The 20,014-nt window shown below is 44.7% G+C and overlaps 1 protein-coding gene across 6 annotated transcripts in view; it reads left to right on the top strand.

Moving 5' to 3' along the window:
- The window catches only part of JCAD (junctional cadherin 5 associated), a 62,664-nt gene extending 43,502 nt beyond the window's left edge, over positions 1–19,162 (top strand). For 5 of the 6 annotated variants that reach the window (XM_021289965.2, XM_021289967.2, XM_065050651.1 and 2 more), the window contains 2 exons: positions 2,656–3,008; positions 9,607–17,298. In XM_021289965.2, coding sequence (XP_021145640.2) covers positions 2,716–3,008; positions 9,607–13,351 — 4,038 coding nt within the window. In that variant the 5' untranslated portion in view covers positions 2,656–2,715 and the 3' untranslated portion in view covers positions 13,352–17,298. Of the gene's footprint in view, positions 1–2,655; positions 3,009–9,606; positions 17,299–17,322 lie in introns of those variants that run through there. The other variant, XM_065050654.1, reaches the window with a different exon arrangement.
- Positions 19,163–20,014: the final 852 nt, after the last annotated feature.

Genomic DNA, 20,014 nt, shown 5'->3' with positions numbered 1-20,014 from the left:
CTTCGGCACAGAGCTTGATTTCTCTGTTTTTAAAGGGTGTGTAGTGTTACATGTGTGAAAAGGGAAAAGATTAATTAAGCTCTAGAGAGAAACCAGTTTAAGTGCTCAGCAGGCTCTCAGACTGAAAAGCCACTTTTGCAGCGTTCCAGGTTACCAGTTGAATTATGTCTCTGCATAACAACCCGCGCCTGTTTTTCCACGCTGTGGGCTGTCCTCGGGCGAGCGCCATGGCTGTGGGCAGCACATGGCAGAGCGGCTGGAGAGTCCCTGTGTGCCTGGGAGCCATACACCAGGCTGGCCCGGAGCGGCTGGACCGACCAGCTCCTTCATCTGCAGAGCATCCAGGAGAGGGGCGGGAGCAGAAAATGGATGGGGTGCTGGATAGGCAAAAGGTGGCCATAATGCATGGAGTGCTGCACCGCAGAAACTGGTTTATGTTCTAAGCCAACCCATCAACTCCTGCGTGTATGTAGCCTCAGACACTTTGTACTAATAAATGTGCAGCAGCCATCTCAGAAGTTGTTCCATCTGAAGCAAATTATTGTCAGCAGCAGTGAACAAAGTTCTCCATCTCTTCTTGCCCAAGGAGAGCATTAGAGGGCTGTGTAGAAAATGCGCTTGCTTTTCATGATCTTTGCATAGGCAATCTCCTTTTGAACAGCTGCCAGTGCTGGGCTCCTGTCCCTCAGGTAGACCTGCTACTACTGAGGACGCACACTACTCACCAGGCATGTTCAATGAACTCTTCATGCAGGGAAAATCATCTCGAGTGTTTGATGTTTTACATAACAAATCTTTTTCTGTGTTTCACTGCTTCTTTATGCACCTCTCTTTCCCTCTCTCTCTCTCTTTCCCTCTCTCTCTCTCTTTCCCTCTCTCTCTCTTTCCCTCTCTCTCTCTTTCCCTCTCTCTCTCTTTCCCTCTCTCTCTCTTTCCCTCTCTCTCTCTTTCCCTCTCTCTCTCTTTCCCTCCCTCCTCTTTCCCTCCCTCTCTCTCTTTCCCTCCCTCTCTCTCTTTCCCTCCCTCTCTCTCTTTCCCTCCCTCTCTCTCTTTCCCTCCCTCTCTCTCTTTCCCTCCCTCTCTCTCTTTCCCTCCCTCTCTCTCTTTCCCTCCCTCTCTCTCTTTCCCTCCCTCTCTCTCTTTCCCTCCCTCTCTCTCTTTCCCTCCCTCTCTCTCTTTCCCTCCCTCTCTCTCTTTCCCTCCCTCTCTCTCTTTCCCTCCCTCTCTCTCTTTCCCTCTCTCTCTCTCTTTCCCTCTCTCTCTCTCTTTCCCTCTCTCTCTCTCTTTCCCTCTCTCTCTCTCTTTCCCTCTCTCTCTCTCTTTCCCTCTCTCTCTCTCTTTCCCTCTCTCTCTCTCTTTCCCTCTCTCTCTCTTTCCCTCCCTCCTCTTTCCCTCCCTCCTCTTTCCCTCCCTCTCTTTCCCTCTCTCTCTCTTTCCCTCTCTCTCCATCTCTCTCTCTCTCTCTTTTTCTCCCTCCTCTCTCTCTCCCTCTTTCTCTCTCTCCCTCTTTCTCTCTCTCCCTCTTTCTCTCTCTCCCTCCCTCTCTCTCTCCCTCCCTCTCTCTCTCCCTCCCTCTCTCTCTCCCTCTTTCTCTCTCTCCCTCTTTCTCTCCTTCTTTCCCTCTCTCGCCTCTTTCCCTGTTCTGGTAACACAGTTCAAGCAAGAAGGAATGTACCAGAATGTGTCCATTGTTGTGCACAACCTACAGAATAGATCATTACCTTCCACTCTTTTTAAAACTCTGGAAGAATGCATATTCTGTAATTGCCATAACAAGCTGCGAGAGTGGTATAGACAATAGAGATTTTTTCCGGCCAATAATTCAGTTTGCTGAATCTTTGCTGTAGTCAGTGCAGAACTGAGGGCTGTCACTGGGAAGAAAAATCTTGACTGTCTTGGAAATCATTGAGACACAATAGACACAGGCATCTCAGGTTGTTTCTAGTCATTTTACGCAGTGGAAGTGTGCTGTGAAAATAGACCACACTTGAAATCTTAGGTTTTGTATTACTCTAGTTGAAGATTACTGGTTTCCAACAGGCCAACACAGGCCAAAAAGAAAGTAATCTGTAAAAGAGACTGTTCACCTGGAGTACTGCATGATACTACCTGGGTTTCTCATGTGGTTGCATAATGAACTTTTGTTCTCATGCATATTTTGTCCTTGTTCATGTGAACATTTTTTCTTAATTGGAATATGCAGAGCTTTAGGGAGAGGCATATTGCCCTGTAATCCGCCTCCTCCTCCTGCAGCAACTTAAAATGTAATACAGAGCACACCTCTTCATGATGGGGGAAAATGTATTTTTTACAGAAACGCCTGACTCAAATTGTGGGCTTACCTCCTGTGCAGAAATGTTTTTGAGATCACTTAGTGAAATCCGAAAGCTGCAATCACCAGTGAATTCTTCAGTGAAACGGACTGAGTCAGCACCAGCAGGCTGCTTGGCTGGGTGTGTGGAGGTGTATTGTGTGGGGAAGGGCAGCACACGATGCGTTGGCATCTGCATGCACTTTGTTTCATCTGTCTTCTTACAAGGGTGGAAGACTGGAGCCAGGGGATGAGGCTCTTAGCTCCAGCAGCCTACCAGCTGATCAAAGATACCTTTCCTTGTTTAAACCGGCCTTCTGTTTGTTTCTGGTTTTATTTTCCAGTGATGGGTCCTTCTGGAAAGAGCTTTCTGATGGCACAGCTGTGAGTGAAACCAGCACAATATGTTCAGTGTTGAGGACCTCCTGATTTCTCATGGATACAAATTGTCCAAAAATCCCCCGTATGAGAACAGCTATGATGGATACCGGCATGACATCGCAGGGAATAGATCTGCTCAGAGAATGCTGAATGGGTTTGAGGCAGACTCGAGAGCCGGGGCTTACAGCAAGAAACCTTTGGTGAAAACCAACTCGAGCAGCACGGAAAGCAGCTGTGGGAGCCAAGGGAGGCAAGCAGGTCCTGGTTACCACCATGACCTTCAGGGTTTGTCCACTTTTCATACTTCAGAAGGGGGGTAAGTTTCAGCATCATGCCATGGCTTTGCTTTCTCTGCTTTTTGGTCCTGACAGATAACTAAGCATGACCCTAACCCTTGACACCATCTTCCTGTGATCCTTTCCTGCTCCCATCTAGTGACAATTTCCATGCGCTGGAAATCCACGCAAAGCAGTGGTGCATCCATTCACATTCTGCCAGAGCAAGGCCTTTGAGAATATTGGGGTGATGGGAAGTGGCCAGGTGTGGGAAAATTTCATCTACTAATATGGTATGTATCAGAGAGGCCTTACTGGTGGGCTTAGAAAAGTGTAGTCCAAGTATATTAAAAAAAAGGGGGGCAAAACCTCTTCCTTTTCTTCAGTTTTTAAAAAACCTGAACCCAGCTGCTTCTGCCACATACATGCCCTGGGTTTTGCTGTAGATTAAGTCATGTGCAGGTCTCCTTGGGTGTTCCTGCATTCACTGAGGACATTCTTGTTTTTTTTAAGGCCACTCTCGTGGAGTAAACATGAGAAGGTGCCTGTGCGTTTCTTTTCAAAGCAGCTCAAAACCAGTGGAAGCTCTTGTCGTCACTCCATAAACGTGCTTGCACAACCGCGGAGTACGTGCGCGCCGGGGCCGCGGCAGCCGGGCAGGAAGAGCTGTGTGTACACACCGCGCTCGGCCATTGTTCTGTGGCTATTTGGGTGCTGCAGATGAACAAAGGAAAGGGGCTAGAGCAGAACTGGAAGCCAGGAGCAGGACTGGAAGCCAGCCCAAGTGTGACGATGGTTTATGAGGAAAAGCCCCTTCCTCCTGCCTAATTGGTGCTTGAAACTGAAAGGAGGGCAAAATGCTGTTGCCTTGGGAGCTTGTCCTCTTACGAAGACCTTTGGTAACATGTGGCAAGGACACGTGTCCCCTGACTGCTGGGCTTGTCTGCTCTTTCCCTTCATATCTCTTCCCCTTGTGAGCCTGCTTGCCTGGAGCAGGAACAGATGTAAAGCAGTCCGAGGGCAGCGAGTCCCAGCCACACTGAAGGTCCCCAGGTGGAACTATCCCTTCTGGAGAAGGAAGGAGAAGATGCAGGTTTAAAGGTTGTTAGAAGGATCCTTCACGTTGTATTTTGAGTGAAGTAAACTGGATTATGATAAAATGAGAAAAGATACTGAAAAAAGAATGAAAGGGAAAAAGGTTTTGTAGCAGGGGAAGAGAGTGTGCAGGGGTGTCAAGGGAGGTGATGCTTGGCCTTGGAGCAGATTTTATAGCATGTAGAAAAACTGATATGAAGAAGATATGGCTGTACAAGGCTGGAAGTGATAGTGCTGTACAGCAGAGCCTGGGTGGGTGCATGGCAGTGGGGAGGGGGCTGCTCTGCCTCTTGAATGTAGCAGAGGTATCTGTAATGCTGGAGGAGGCTAAATACAAACTAATACCCTCTGACAGTTTGAATGTCTCTTTCCAACATCTCAAAATGCAAGGGGTGAAACATGTCAGTTTACAGCATAGTTAAATATTATATCCTGATTTTTAAAAGTGGCTTTTCCCCATAAAATAGGAAATGCAGCCCTGGAAATGGCTTCATCACACTTCCTCAAAAATAGAAATGTTTTTTTACTATTATTGTTGCAGCAAATTCTGATTCCCAGAGAGCCTATTGGGAACTCTTACAAGGCACTAGCAGCTACGAACAAGGGAAAACCTTTGTACCAGCTGTCCCTTTCTTGCCATCCCTGGGTGTGCAGAGCATCTCTGGTGCAGAGCCTGGCGCTGCTGCTGTCCTGCTGGCACAGAAGTGAGGAAGGAGCAAGCTCCGTGGGCCAGATCCGGGGAAGCTGTCTGCAGCTTGGGTGCTGCAGCACTGTGTTTCGGTTGCTGAGCTCCAGGGTGACAGTCCCCCTCCAGACCCGCTCCCCTGCCTGGGAGTAGCATCCGAGGCACAGTGCTGCCATGCAAGTGTGAGCTGTTTTGAAATGGAAGAGAAGATTTTTGTGATGACCCACTTAGGGGTGGTTTGGGTTGTTACATGTGGGCTATAGTGAACTCCACCAGGAATCTTGGTCTTGCTGTCTGGCTTCTGGGCTATCGTAGGAAAAAGGTTCCTGGTTGTGAGGCTGGGATAGAACTGCACACTGCAGAGACTTGGTGACCATTTGGGCCCAAAGAGGGGACAACCACTCAGCAAGGTCCAGCACGAAGATGCTACTCTTTGAGCATCGCAGGCTTCCTGCAACCAGCTGCTGATGCTGCCTTCCCATTGCAGCACAGTGGCTTGAGAAGGCCAGAAAAGGCTGTGTGTGTCCTAACCACCTTCCCAGACCTTGACCAGCTCCACAACAATTTGGAGCATGACTCAGGCTCCTCAGATAAGGAATTACCTAAACCACACTCATCCTCAGACCACTGATGTAGCAGAACTAATCACCCTCCGAACACGACGGAAGTGATGTTGTCCACCTCATTGCAGCCCTCGCAGACACGTTTGCAGGGCTCAGAGTGTTTCATGACGGCAGGGGATGATGCAGTTACCTCCGCTCATTGGGATTCTTCTGCTGATCAGTCCTGGCTGAGAAGGAGGAAAGAGGCTTCACAGCAACTGCACGTGGGCACATCACACCACCCACTTTTACTGCTTGCAAGGGGAGAATGACACCCCGGCAGAGCGGGGAGGTGATGTTTTGCTCCATCCTGTTGTTCTTCAGGCAAAGAGTAGGGGAGCAGATGGTGGGAGGACTGTCCTGGCTGTCCTTGCTTAACTGAGCATTAGGAGGCTGCACAGTAAAGCTTTGGAACAGGAGACAAGGCAGAGAAAATGGGAAAGATGATCCTGTGGGTAGAGATGAGAGGGTTTGCAGAAGAACTCCCTCCTGTTTCTCTTCTGAGTAGAGAGAAGAGGCATTCTGCTTAGCTCTTTATGTGGGAGGAACTATGTTGGTAGCTAGCAAATGTAGAGATAAATAGATAGCATCATTAATGAGATAACCTGCTGGTAAAAAATGAGACAAGTGTACTGGTGTTTCCCAGTGTTGAGGCTTGGAAGAGTGTATGTGAGGATAGGATCCTAAAATAGAAGAGAAGCTGTCAGCATCCAGAACAGCCCTCTGAAAATTTTTCCTCCTTGCTGCCAAGTCCTGGAAATTTCTTAACGATGCCTCCTCGTTGGGTACAAAGTCTGTCCTGGTGCCTGTGGCTCCCCTAGCCTGAGCTACTGGATGTCTAACGCCGGCTGCTTGAAGCCAGAAACAGGGACAGGAGCTCCTGTGGTGTTGCTAGATAGCCCTGCAGTGACCTCATTCTTCAGGGGTTTGACTTCATAGTCTGTGCCACACTCCTTCACTTCTAGCCCCGTTCTGTGCGTTGTGCAAGGTCCTGTTGCTCCAGCGTTGCCCTGGGGGAGCTGGGCAGCTTCAAGCCATTGCTCTGAGGGCGGTGGCTTAGTGAAATGCAGTCATGCAGCTGGTGCAGGATGGACTGATGGCCTTATTTCTTGCAAAGGCCTAAAATTCATAGAAAGCTAGCAGTACTTTCTTTTTTTTGTTTTAATGGTTTTCGTTTGATTCATTTTATATATAATCAGTTCAAAGCACTATGACAGCGAATGTGGTATTTGTTAGAAGCAGGCCTGTTATGAAAGAGTTCATAATGTTAAAATCTACCTCCTTGGTCCCATGGGGCCGCTCCATCCTTGGCACGCCTCCCAGCTATGAAGCCCTTACAAGCCACTGTGTCCGGGTGTGCGCTTTTTTCGTGTGTCGGTACCATTGGAGTGAGACAGAGTTCTGTGGTGGCACAGCCAGAGACTGGCTGCTGTGGAGGGGGACTGTGTGGTCCCTTCACTGATAATACGTCATGAAGGCAAAGACTGCAGCAAAATGGGCATTTGCCATCCAGAGATGCAGCATTGCTGAGGCTGTAGTGAAGCATTTTGAACTTGGGGTGGCTCTTGGGTGCTTCCCCTTGCCACCACTTCGCTTCACAGCAAGACTCAACAGTGTCGTGTATCCTGGAAGGAGCCATGAGCAGCGTGGTTGTGCTGTCCTGCCTCCCACAGCTGCTGCCTGCAGCTGTGCAGGAGCCTCTCTCCATCTTTGGGAGCAGAAGAGTCTTCAGGCTAGAGCTGAGCTGGAAGGTTCCTGAGGAGATGGAGCATCCTCTCCCCTGCACATCGCAGTGCCATCCTCGCCAGGGGCTCACAGGGACCAGGAAACACCCTGTCTGTGCAACCACCTCTAGTGCCTGAGCCAGAAGCTGCAGAGGCTGATACTGTCCACCTGGTGAACAGGTCGTAGAAAAGGTCAGGTTTAAAATGCACCAAGTACCTCCTTTTAAATGTCTTTTCTACATTCACGTTCCAATGATGACATAGTACAGGTCGCAGTGGTTTGTATCACGCTCAGAAATTGATTGCTGGAGCCTAGTTATTCATCTTTTAATCTTTAAAAATAAATTTAGTCTTTAAAACAGCTTTTAATAAACGGAGGAATATCCTTTCCGTAACTGAAGCTGTCCTAACTTAGGGCTAGTTTACTTTAATGAATGTTTGAGCCTGGGTATTGTTTGTTTTTTTAAAAAAGCAAACTAACCAAAACTATTCTGTTTTAGTGGTTTCCTAGGAAAGAGTCAAGTAACACTTTCCTTCCCTATTCCTGATTTCCTATTAAATCCTTTAAGCAACCATCCTATTCCACCCTTGTGCTGTTAGTTGCAATTGTTGCAAGTCTCAGTATTATTGTCTACCATACCTCCTTCCCCCGAAGTTTTTATATTTGGGTCGATAAGAATTTGGATTGACTTCATTTTTTTTTTTTAATGCTGAATTAAGTTTAGCAACAACATCTCTGGAAATTTAAAGATAAAGATTTTTAGATGCTTTTCTAAAAGACACGCTACCGCTGAAGCAGGAATAGTTTTGGGAAGTCTGATGGCCTGTGTTGAGCAAGATGTCAAACTAAATAATCATAGCCGTCTCTGCTGATCTTGGAATCTATGACTCTGTACTTCCTGCGGTTTCTATAGACCCTTTTACGATGGTGATTAAAATCAAACAGAGCTATCTGTCCATTCCCTCCTCAGTACTTCTAGGCCCTGTTTCTCACCTCATTTTGTAAAAGCAGATACAAATGGTGCCATAGAAGCATGGGAATGAGATGAAAAGGTAGTTTTGATAATCTCAGAAGGCAGCATTTGTTCAGCTGCATGTTTCCACATGCAGAGAGGTATGGAAATGTTCATTGTTACAGCAATCAACTTTCCAATATAGGAGGTGTCCTGTTATATCTCACTGATTAACAAAGTCGTTTGTTACTTCCTGGGGTTCGGCAATTGAACTGTACTTTGTGCTTCAGAGGCAGAACATTTTGTTCAGATGTTAAGTCTTAATACAGTTGAATTAATATGAACAAGATGCTCCTTATCCCAGTTTGGATTTTAAACTTTTATAGTCGCAGGATGAAGTTATTAATAACATACATACAAGAAAATTGCTGTGGATCTGGATTGCTTAGTTTTCATTCTGAATTTTCACAAACTGCTGTTTGTATATATCATTGTTTTTAGTAAAAAAGAACCAGATGACACGGTTTATATACCTTGGGGTAGAGGGAAGAGAAATAAATTCTTAGGTTCTATCTATGTACTTGTCCTATTTCTGTCGATTTTGATTTTTCTTTCCAGTCTTATGCTGGTGGCAGCTTCATAGTGTAAAGGCAGTTATATTGTTGGACACCTAAGGTACAAGAATAGCAGAACATGGTTCAAGTAGAAGATTAATTATTTATATAGAAAGATACCAATTTTGTTCTGCAGTAATACACTAAATAGTTTGCAGTCTGTTCAGAACACACAGACAACTTTTCTGTTCCTGTAAATGTGTGTTCTGAATTTCTAATATGCAATAAAATGTCTAATGTCTTTCATATTTCAGTAATACATTGCTGGAGTTAATCTGTCTTTTATGTAACAGAACAGCGTTATACTTCTTTTGAGCTACTTCAGATTTCAAATAGTGGTTCCATCTTAATCAGAACTGTGCCGATACATCACCGTTGCTGTGGCATGTATCATTTCATCCAAAGTACTTTCAAGATATTTGTTCCCTTTGGAGGATGAACAAGAATCAACACTGGAAATGACATGTTTAATTTAATCTCTTGTACTAGGATGCAAATCATGCTTGTTACAATTCTGTATCTTATGAAATAGCCCCATACCTGTTCTCCCCACCTCTGCTTTTTAGCTTTGGATTCCTATTAAACTTGTGTACCACAGTAGTCCCCTTGATGTCTATAGGTTTTGATATAGCAGAGTGCAGAAATAAGTTCAGCACAATTGTTTCTGGTGTCCGTCGAGGAGAGCTGTGCATCTTTGCACAGCACCGAACTGTGTGCATTTGTTTCTCTTTCTAACAGCTTTGCATAGCTAACAACATGCCAGCAGAGCATCAGTCCCTTCCTTTACTCGTGTTAATGACTGACTTTTAAATTCTCTCATTAAAATCATAAAGTCATCTGTTTGCGAACAGATTTCACAAACCCCATTGGCATAACTCAACATTTGACCTCCTCGTGGCCTTACCCATAAGGGACACACAAGGGGCATCTATGCAAGCCACCTGTGACATTGCGTTTCTTTTTCAGGGTTTATGACAGGCCTCCATTAGCCTGGTCTTCCCAGCCCAAGACTGATAAAGATCTTGCCTACTGGAGAAGACGAGGACAGGACTTCAGTGTGCTCCTGGGCTATTCCCAGAAAGGTTGTGTGGAAATGAAAGGCCTGGCTGCAGCACCAGGGGGTCCCCGGCACACCAAGGAGAGCCAGCTGAAGGTGGGGACGGCTGCAGGATATGTCAGGAGAAGTGGCTTGCAGGAAAGCTGCGAAGTGCCTGATGACTGCAAATGGCAAAGTCTGGGAATGGAAAGCTGGAACCAGCCAAAAAAGGTCGGGAGGCAAATGTCCGAGGGTGACAGGGAGAAGCTGCTTCAAGAGCTGTATTCGCTGACCCTGGGAGACAACGTGCTCGGCGCCCACAACAAAGGAAAATCGCAGTCGTTGCCGAGGGTCCTTTCTCCTGAAAGCATGAGGTGCGTGGAAATGCCCTCCCTGACCAACAGTAAGAACTCTCTCAGTGTAGCTAAAACCCCCTCCTACCCCCCAAACAGACCGAGTGTGGAACCAGCCAAGCACCATGGAACAGGAGGCCGTTTCGTTCCCCTGGTAAAACCCAAGTATGGGAGACCTCTCAAGCCTCCATCCTACGACCTGCAGCGACAGACCAGGGCACCTGCAGAAACTATGGGTTTCCAGGACCACTGCCAGAAAGAGGAACCCACCTCCTACTTAGCCAAAGTTAATGAGCCGAGGCAAGATGCTTGTGTTCAAGACTCTGGTTTGGAGCCCCCAGTCTATGTACCTCCTCCATCTTACAAATCCCCATCTCACCAAAACGTAACCCCACATCCCCTCAGTGAAGTGCCTAACGATGACACACCCGCCAGCAGCGATCAGCAGGGTCCCGTGGAGCGGGTTGTCCCCTGCCAACGACCAGCCGTGAATACTTTTGAAGCGGGGGGTGACCCTTGCAAAGACAACCATCTTCCTCATGGGAAGCAAAGCCATGCAAGGCGTCCCGCTGACCACCTGCGTTCTGTTCAGTATATTCCCTTTGATGATCCTCGGATACGACATATTAGAATTGCACCACCAGGAGGTCTGCAGGACAACACTACATACTCTGAAAATGCATGTAGTCCCAGTTCTGGTGCTTTGCAAGAGAGAAATCTTGAAGTACAGTACAACAGTGCCTTTTTGGATGCAGCAAACTTGTCCAATCCTGCAAAGGGAGAAAGAACTTCTGACAGCTCCACCCATAGTAACAGATGGTTGGCACCATCCATCCGAGATCAGGAAAATTGTGCCTTGCCGGACCAAAGAGACAGTTACAGCACAACTAATCACAACCCCCATAATGAAGCCACTGCGGAGTACACAAGAGGCAAACTTTCTGTAAGACATTCACATATGGACAGCACCTGTGAGACTGTTACAAAAGTGAAAAAGTTTGAACCTGGAACCGGGATGCAGAGCAAAAAGAGTTCAAAGAAAAAAATGAATGAAACTATATTTTGTTTGGTCTCTATCCCAGTTAAATCAGAATTCAATCTGCCAGATACAGATAGGAACAACAACATAACCCAGAGCCCTGATAAGAATGGGTTTGATAACAATGGGGCTTTGCAAGAACAAAGTCTCTTAAGTATGTCTTCAACGGACTTGGAGTTACAAGCACTTACAGGAAGCATGACCAATAAAAATGAGTTACAAAAACAAGAGCTGTGGAGACCAGAAGAGTTCAAACAAATGAATGACCTCAGATTTATTCAGCCTGCAAAACACAGAGAGCTCAAATACTCTGGCTCCTGGCCAGGTGATCACTACAAAGACCAGCAGACACAGACCAATTTCACTGAAGAACCTACAAGCCCACAGTTTCTCCCTGATACAAAGCCTGGGCAGCCCAATAGTGACAAACCACTGTCTCCAAAGCTCCTAGGATGTACAGCATCCATGATCGGGTCAAAACAGGCAGGGCCGCCTTCTGATGAGAGAAGCTGCAGACAGAGCACATGTGGCATGAAGGGTCAGATGTACCTCAGCCAGTCTAGCAACAGTGCATTTTCCAGGACTGCCACGTCGGTCCTTCAGTCCCCCTCCCCAAAAGCCCACCAGAGCCAGCCCATGCCTTCCCAGGAGAGGGAAAACGGCTTTCTTCCCAAGGGAGATGTAGTTAAAGGAGAAGCAAGCGCTCCCTGCAACAGTAAAGAACTGTTTGGGCAGTTCCTGTTGAAGCCTGTAAGTCGCCGTCCCTGGGATGCAATAAGTGAGCTGGAAAGTTTTAACAAGGAGCTGCAAGAGCAGGAGGAGAGCACAAGCAGTGAAGAAGATTTGGAAAGTGGTGCAGCTTCTCCACAGGCAGATGCCCTTACAGAGAGGAGGGCATCCAGAAATGAGAAGTCCAACCAGGAGCCAAAACACGGTGGGAAATTGGAAACGGTTGTGCCAGAGGTGCCTGTACTTAGGTCAGGAAGAGTTAAAAGTAAGTCTGAAAGTTGGAGCGTGGGGATGAAGCATGGTGGCGAGCCAGGCTGCGTTGGTGCTGGAGGCTCCTGGCAGGTAGGAGGGAGCAGTGAAGGAGTCAGGCCAGCAGATGGAAGTCTGATAACAGAAACCAGGACAGGGGAAGCCGAGAGCAGAACAAGCAAGCAGCCAGTTCGCGTGGGCCCTTTCAGGAGAGTTTTGTCCAGTAGCCCAAGCAGTTCATGTTCCAGTAATCCTTTCAATAACCCTGTCTTGCAGGAGATGAGTGAAGACCAAAATTACCTAGACTTTGTTAAACTGAGTAAAGGTGCAACTCTCACAAATGATACAGAATTAGAAGGAGGCTCGGTAGCACACTTATCCTTAACGAAGAGGAACCAAGGACGCTCTGAGCCAGATTTGAGGTCAGTGGGACTTGATGTGGCTGCAGGACCTGGTGCTAACAGTTCTGATCACTCTTCAAATGCAAATGCAGTGGAAATCCCTGTGAATGAGTCATTGGAGGCAAGAGCTGCAAGAATTTTAGGTATAGATATAGCAGTGGAGTCTCTCCTTCCGGATGACCATGTTGGACCCCATCCAGGGACCAGCCCTGCAAATGGTGCCCAGGACTTTGAGTCATCAGTGGGGAGCACAGTAAGTGACAAAGAAGGAAAAAAAGATAGTTCTTTTGAAGGCAGACGAAAATGTGGCTGGACAGAGAGTGCTCTCTTTGTTGGAGCAGGAGGCCGATCTTTATACCCTGATGAACACCAGAGCACTCAGCAGGAAGCCAATGCTAAAACCCTGGTAACCGAGCAAGTTCTTGAACAACCTGCAAGTCCCAGCCAAGGTGAGGAGCAAAACTTGGTTTGCAGGTCAGCTGTGTATCATTCAGAAAAGAGAATGAGAAGCACCTCGAAAGTGATAGAGACACTCCAAGGCAAGCTCGCATCTCCACCGAGCCGGACTGCCATGGATCGCTTAGTGCGAATGAAAGAAGTTGACTCTGTGTCCCGGATGAGACGTCTGAGCATTAAAAGTGCAGACTCGGGAGAGGATGCGGATGAGGAGAAGCTGTCGAGGGTACAAGAGGAAAGAGGAGGCAAACTAGCAAGCTCAGGGGCTGTTTCCAAGCGTGTTATCTCTCTCAGTGAAAATGGATATTTAGGTGGAATGGACAAGAAGAAGATGGACAGAGATTTTTCTTTAGGTAAGAGTCTATTATGGGAGATTCAAGTGGGTTCTGTTTCTTTATGTAATGGGCATGATCGGTTTGCTCACACCCACGTAACGCTGCTCAAATAGTAACAGGCTGTAGGTGGTACTACCCCTATCTGTTTGCCACCCCCTTTGCTCTCCTTGTGGAATAGATAACGTGAGTGTTTGCTGATCCCATTTTAGGAAAAGTTACTGTAAAACTCACTTGTGATACTGAAACTCATTCACAGAGACTGGAGCACTCCCTGAGGTTTTTTCTCTGTCTAATTGTTTCAGGGAACGGCCAGCTTCAAACAGCGGAGTTCAAACATAGTCGCTGTAGTGCCAGTGTTTGGGAAGATGTGGTGATTTAATCATAGCCTCTCCTTGAATACCCATTTTTTCCCTCTCTAATACTTAAGTAGACACATGCTATATCAGAGTTCAGAAGAAACTAAAAATAAAAATCTGATGTTCCTTCTGTGAAGCCTCTGGGAAATGACTGCATTAAAGGGCCTGGAAAATTCTCTCTCTCATGAATATGTTCCAGATCAGATGTTGAAAATAACTATTATCCCCAGGTCAAATGGAAAGTTTACTTTTTCAGTGAACACCTTTTTTTTGGTGTGTGTTCCTTATTTCTCAAAAGCATATAAACTTGTGTAGTCCATATGCATGCCCAAAGTAACATAAGCTGTTCTTCCTGCCAAACGGTTTTCCTATGGCATTGTGCTGAACAACTGAAAATCAGTTGTTGCTATAGATGTGTGTAAAGGAATAAATCTCCCAGGACACATGTCTAGTCCATTAAATTAGTTGGAGTGAGCAAATGAATGGTGTGAAAGCTGTTAATATTAATCTCCTCCTTCCATTTTCCATCCTCTCTGTAACAGCTGACACTCTACCTTTAAATCTACACAGGTTATTCATTAAACCTCATTGATATAAATCTGTTAACAGTTTTCCAGTGCAGAGGGACTGAAATTAAATGGAGCGTACTTTAAAGCGGATTTATGTATTTCCATCTGAAGAGAAGTATTTGTATAAGTTCTAAGTATTGACTCCTACAGTCTTGCAGCCTTTCCCTTCATGTTTTTTTCTGTATCCCACAGCTCTGTGTCTCTCTCTGCTCTGAACCGTATTTCCCTAGACCAGATTTTCCAGACTAATTCAGCTTCCTTGTGCCCATCAAGTCTAGTATGCCCCACACGCGTTTCATATGCTTTTCTCCCTTGGGGTTTCTGCTGGAGTGAAGACAGTAACTGTTGTGGTGACATGACTTCAGGGATGTATCAAAACAGATTGTGTGTGTTTTATTGGAGAGTTATTCTGCAGTAAATTAGGTCTAAATTTATCCCTCTTGCTGACAATGCTAGGCTTGTATTTTGCAGTGTGTTCCCATTGCAGTAGTTCCTTTGCAGACGTAACAGCCATCCTCATGTCTGGGTAGCGTGGATGTCCCTTCCTGCACCACACATCCAGTACCACAGGTGACATGCACTCACGTGGGGCAGGAAGGTGTCTCCTCCACTGGCTTCTTCCCATTCAAAGAGACCCGAATTTGTTGATGCATGCAAGATCTCCAATTTACCTTAATGGAGCAGGACTGAAGATTCATGTTTGTAGGAAGGCCTGATGCTGTGTCTTCCTCTGTTAACCCTCACTCCAACTTCCAGACTAGCTCACTAGCCAAAATGAGAGTTAATCCTGGAAAGCCATTGTATTTGTTGCTTTTAGAGAGTGAATATTACTGAAGTCTTATAATTGCAGACTGGGCCCATCACAAAGGCTAGAGCCCTTAGCAGAAACCAGTTTTCATATGTATAATGCAGCTTGACAGATGAACAGTCATCTCAGAGTAAGAGCTCTGACGAAACTGAGTGCAAGAAACTGATCTTATTATGCAAATACTGCCATTAGAAGAATCTCCGAAGTGTTCCCAAATGCACTGGATGACTTTTCACCATTGCTGTTTGAAGACTGCTTCCTTGAGGCTGCTGATCTGGCTTTGTTCCTCTAGAGAGTATTTCAAATCAGCTTAATCAAATGTGGAATAAATGTTTCTGTATCAGTGCTAGAACTCCAATGTTTGTCCCCCTGGAAGTGTGATGTAGCCTGGCAGTCTAGACCTTTTGTGTCCTTGGTTTGGGTGCTGTGGGTATGGCTAAGTTTTCAAGTAATAAACTGAGCCATGCAGATGTTCCATGTCATGTGGCCTGATTTTCTGCCCCCCTGCCAAACGGTGAGCACCTATTGGTGTGAATGTGTCTGGCCTTAGGAAAATCAGGCTTCTGAAATGCTGAGCCTTTTTTATTCTTAGGTCAATCTCACACAGAACAGTTCAGAATTTTTGTATGTTCTAGCAGTTTAGATGGCAAAATATTTACAACTGAAAAAATGTTACTGCTTTGCCCAGGGAAGTGGTGGAGTCACCATCCCTGGAGGTGTTTAAGAGGCATTTAGACGAGGTTCTTAGGGACATGGTTTAGTGCTAGAGTTAGGTTATAGTTGGACTTGATGATCCTGTGGGTCTCTTGCAACTGAAACGATTCTATTCTGTTCTACTCTATTCTGCTCTATTCTATTCTTTACAGGCATCTTCCCACACCATCAGAGCATTAAGCTTAGAAAGATACAGCATTATCCTCGAGTGCACTAGCCCTCAAAAACTTGTTTCTCTTCATTTTTTCGCATTCATGTGTTGTCTGTTCTTGAAGTTTGGAAATACCAGAAGAGGCTGAAGAGTGATAAGCAGTTCTGAAAACATAGGTGTTGCTGGCACAGACTCCTTTCTTGGCTGGCTTAGCAATTTGAGGAGCGTGGGCAAGAGATACGATAAAGGATTCTGCATCAAGAATACACCCACTGGGGCCAAATCCAGAAGTTCTTTCGTATCCTGTCTCCCCTTGGTATGAGTGTGGATGCTGCAGATGGACGCTTGCACACAGAAGTAGAAATTTCCCTCTGAGGGTTTTTATGCTTGTTTGAATGAAGACATTCACATCAACATGAAAGTCCTGAGGGTGATAAGTCCAAAGTGTGATATTTATGTGTGCATATTTTCATGCTCAACAGTTTAAATCCGAGTGCTGTGGGAGCACGGCCTACAGGAGGGATGTTTAAGGTGAGGTCAGACACCTAGGTTGTGTAAACGAGCAAGGTAGCACCTGGTAGCATGGACTGCAGCACTGGTTTGTCCAGGCCCTGTGTGCCTACAGACTCCTCCATAGGTAGCCCTGGTTCCTCCATGACATTAGTGTGCATCCGAGGGAGCCAAGGGTAAGTCAGATGTGTGCGTGGTGGCACGGGGTAAGCAGATCTCACAAGGCAGTGCTGTCCCAGAGTCACGAGGGTGAAGGAAAAGGCTCACTTCATGGCCAGTGTTGGGATAAATCCAATAAAAAAATCTGATAGAAGAGCATCCTTGGGGCTTCAGGAAAAGAAAACCGATGCATGGTCTGTCCTTGTGAACTGACACGAGTTAGGCTGAAAATGAAGACCAGTGTTAGTAAGCCAGTCCAGTGCTTTATGAAGAATGTGAGCTGCAGACTGAGACAGTCCAGTCATAGTGAAGCAATGCAGCTGTGCTTTCCCACATTCTACTGAATTAGTCTGAAACCAAAGATTTGTGATCGAATGAAAAAATCCTGATGAGTGGATGGCACCGTCACTTCTTTAGCCAGCCTTAAACACTGCTAGGATGCTTAAAGCATTTACTTGTCCTTACTGTTCAGTACAATGCGGGGCAAATCATATGTCTTTTTCTCCCTGCGGAAGCATCTGAAAACTATAAACAATCACTTAGCAGTCAGTGTGCTTGTTCCTACCTACTCAAAGTTTCCCAAATTATATCTACATATATATGATCCAAGTTGCTCCCAAATTACACTGGTGTAACTACAGAATTTGGGTCAGGAATGTAGTATGTATCATTAAGGCTGTAAGTCCAGTAGTAGTTTTGGTGTTTGTTTGTTTGTTTTAATAAAAGCTAGGAAAACAATGTCTTGTTTCCATAGCTAGCAATGTTGAATAGATTTCACAATACATTATTAATAGCGTTTTCTTGTCTTTTTTTTCAGATACATATGACCCCACCAAAGTTGAAAAGGTGTGAGATGAACGGAGAGGAGAACAGAGATTTCTTCTCTACTACGAATGTTTCACTGATTTTTTTTTTCTGGGTGCTTTTTGTTTGTTTTTTTTGTTCTTTGATGTTTGGAAATTGCCTCCATTTGTGGTGTTCGTGGTGTACTGATAATGCCTTTACCACTGCCACTAGGAATTAGCTATTTGTATCTGAAACTGTTGTGAAGACCACAGAAAAATCTGACTTCTACATTGGAACCATCTGGCTTTGTAGCGTTAAGACTTAATATCTACCGTTGGCAAAGAGTTTTCATCTGAACTCTATTTCAGTCTTCAGTGGGGATGATGAAATGCATGAAGTGAGGCTTTTGAGTTTTCTCCTTGGTGTAAATGTAAACGTGGGCGATTAGTGAAATGATTTTTAAAAGAATGTGAATTTATAAGCTAAACTTCTAAGTATCTACAGTCTAAACTTTGTTTAACTTAAGGGATTTTTGGCCATAAGTAGAAAGTGCTGCTGCACTATGTGGGGGAAGGAATGCAAGAGAATGGTAGCGAGGAGTGATTGTGAAGTTATTTCTGGCTTGCAGAGTTTGAATTTACTTGGATTAAATACTTACTTGCCACCTAGAGAGAAGAAAGGTGAAAACCCCAGAACTTCTAAAAGATGGAAGACTTTTGTAGTACAGTGTACAGAATGTGTAATTATAGTAGCTCGCAACTAGTGTTTCAAACCAATGCAAAGTATACCACTGGCTGTTTTGCACTCAGTATTACCTATTTTTGTTTTGCTGTTAGAAATTCTTTATATGAAAGAATAGTAACTGGTTTAAAATAGCCCATTTTAACAAAGTAACTATATTTCTTGTTACAGAATGCTATCTATTTTTCTATGATGTAAACAATTGCTAACAAGTGGCAAGTATAAAGAAGTATTATTATTATTATATTATATTTTAAGAAGACTTATCCCTCTGAGTGAAGGTGCCCCAAGCAGATTTCACTTGTATATCTTAATGCACACCCCATATTGCCACATACTCAGTAGTACTACCTTATTTTGTTCTGAAAAGAGCCATCTATGTGTGTATGTATGTATGTACTACAGGGTTAATTTCTATTTTCCACTCAACCCTTGGATTGTTCTTCTTGGAACCACTTTCTGAAACACAGCTGAGAACCGTCTGGGCTGGTGTTGCTGCCATTGCATTCCAGTGACAGCAATTACCAAAAAGTGGGTTTGGATCTTTGTCCCAGTGTCTCCAAGTGGCTCAGATATAATACCTGGTTTCTTCCTTTCACTTTGTTCCCTTTTACAGATGATGGGTTTGGATTAGGCCGGTGTATAAAAAAACAAAACTGGGTTTAATTCTTCCCTGAAGTCAACTGATGTTGCTAGGGAGGAGTTCAGGCATTTAAATACATGGCTATAAGTATATTTTATCTGCACACACAAATGCATGAATTATGGAGTTTATAATGAAGCCTATGCATTCTGCTCTTTGATACTGAATTAGCCTGCATAGTATCTGTGTCTTTAAAGCCTTTATGTCCACTCCTGTGTGTTTTTTTCGAAGTACCTATGTACTAACATTCTTCTGATGACTTGTTCATGTACTTCCCTGGTCTATTCTAATGGCCTTTTCTGGTTTTTAGCATAATTTTGTTTTTTTTTAAATCTTCTAATTTCTTGAAATGCATTTTCCGAAGTCTGTAATTTGGAAAGAACGACAGGGTAGAACACTCATCTTCTGTTTTGGCAGCAAGAATTTCTTGTCTGTAACACATGATTCTGTTACATATGGACTATTTAAAGCTTGTTTGAAAAGAAAATCTGGTGTATAATTTATTTTATTAACTCTTGTGCATGCTGTGTAGCAATACTTGTTGACAAACTGTTCCCACCATTCTTACTATATCCACCTTTTTTCATCACCATGTAGGATATACAGGGGCTAGTAAATAGCTACAAAACATGTTTCTCCCCACTCCCCAAACCAATTCTGCCTATTAAAAAAACAGTTATGAAAAAGAATTGCTTCAACTCTCATCATCCCACTTACTAGTAAAGCTGAGATGCCTGACAATAGCTTGAAAGTTTTAATTTATCCTTGATTTCTGGAGAGCTGTTAATTGTCCCACATAACCAGTCCTGCTACCTTCAGTTCATGCCTATGTGGAACAAGAGTTTTCTGTGCATTTTATTTTCTTCTGATGGGGAGGGGGTTAGTTGTTTCTGCAATATGTCTGTTTCATTAGTCATGTCAAGTAATTACTTTTCCAATGCACATAAACAGACAAGATCTTAACACAAAGGAAGCAGCAATATTGCAGGGTAGGTTTTATTGACTAAGAATGAGAAATTAAAACCCAGAAAGTTAGTAAGCTTTATTTTGCAGTACTATGTGACTGACCAGTGGATGAAAGACTAGAACTAGTACTGCTTTAAAACTTTCATTTTCATTTCACACTATGATACAGACAACTAAGAAATACATGCAGTGTAATTATATGAATGACTGTGGCTCAGTGTTTCTACAGTACCTGTGCTATAATTAAAATGTCGGCTCTTGGAATGGGCTGGATGGTACCACAGCTGAATACCTTTCCAGAAACCTTTTGCCCGTTGCAAATAGCAGTCAACAGAAAGCTTCTTTTGTACTAGATGTAGTTGAAAAACAGTAA

Source organism: Columba livia, chromosome 2 (assembly GCF_036013475.1).
Source record: "Columba livia isolate bColLiv1 breed racing homer chromosome 2, bColLiv1.pat.W.v2, whole genome shotgun sequence".
Taxonomy (NCBI): domain Eukaryota; kingdom Metazoa; phylum Chordata; class Aves; order Columbiformes; family Columbidae; genus Columba; species Columba livia.
This window is presented reverse-complemented; position numbering and strand designations above follow the sequence as displayed.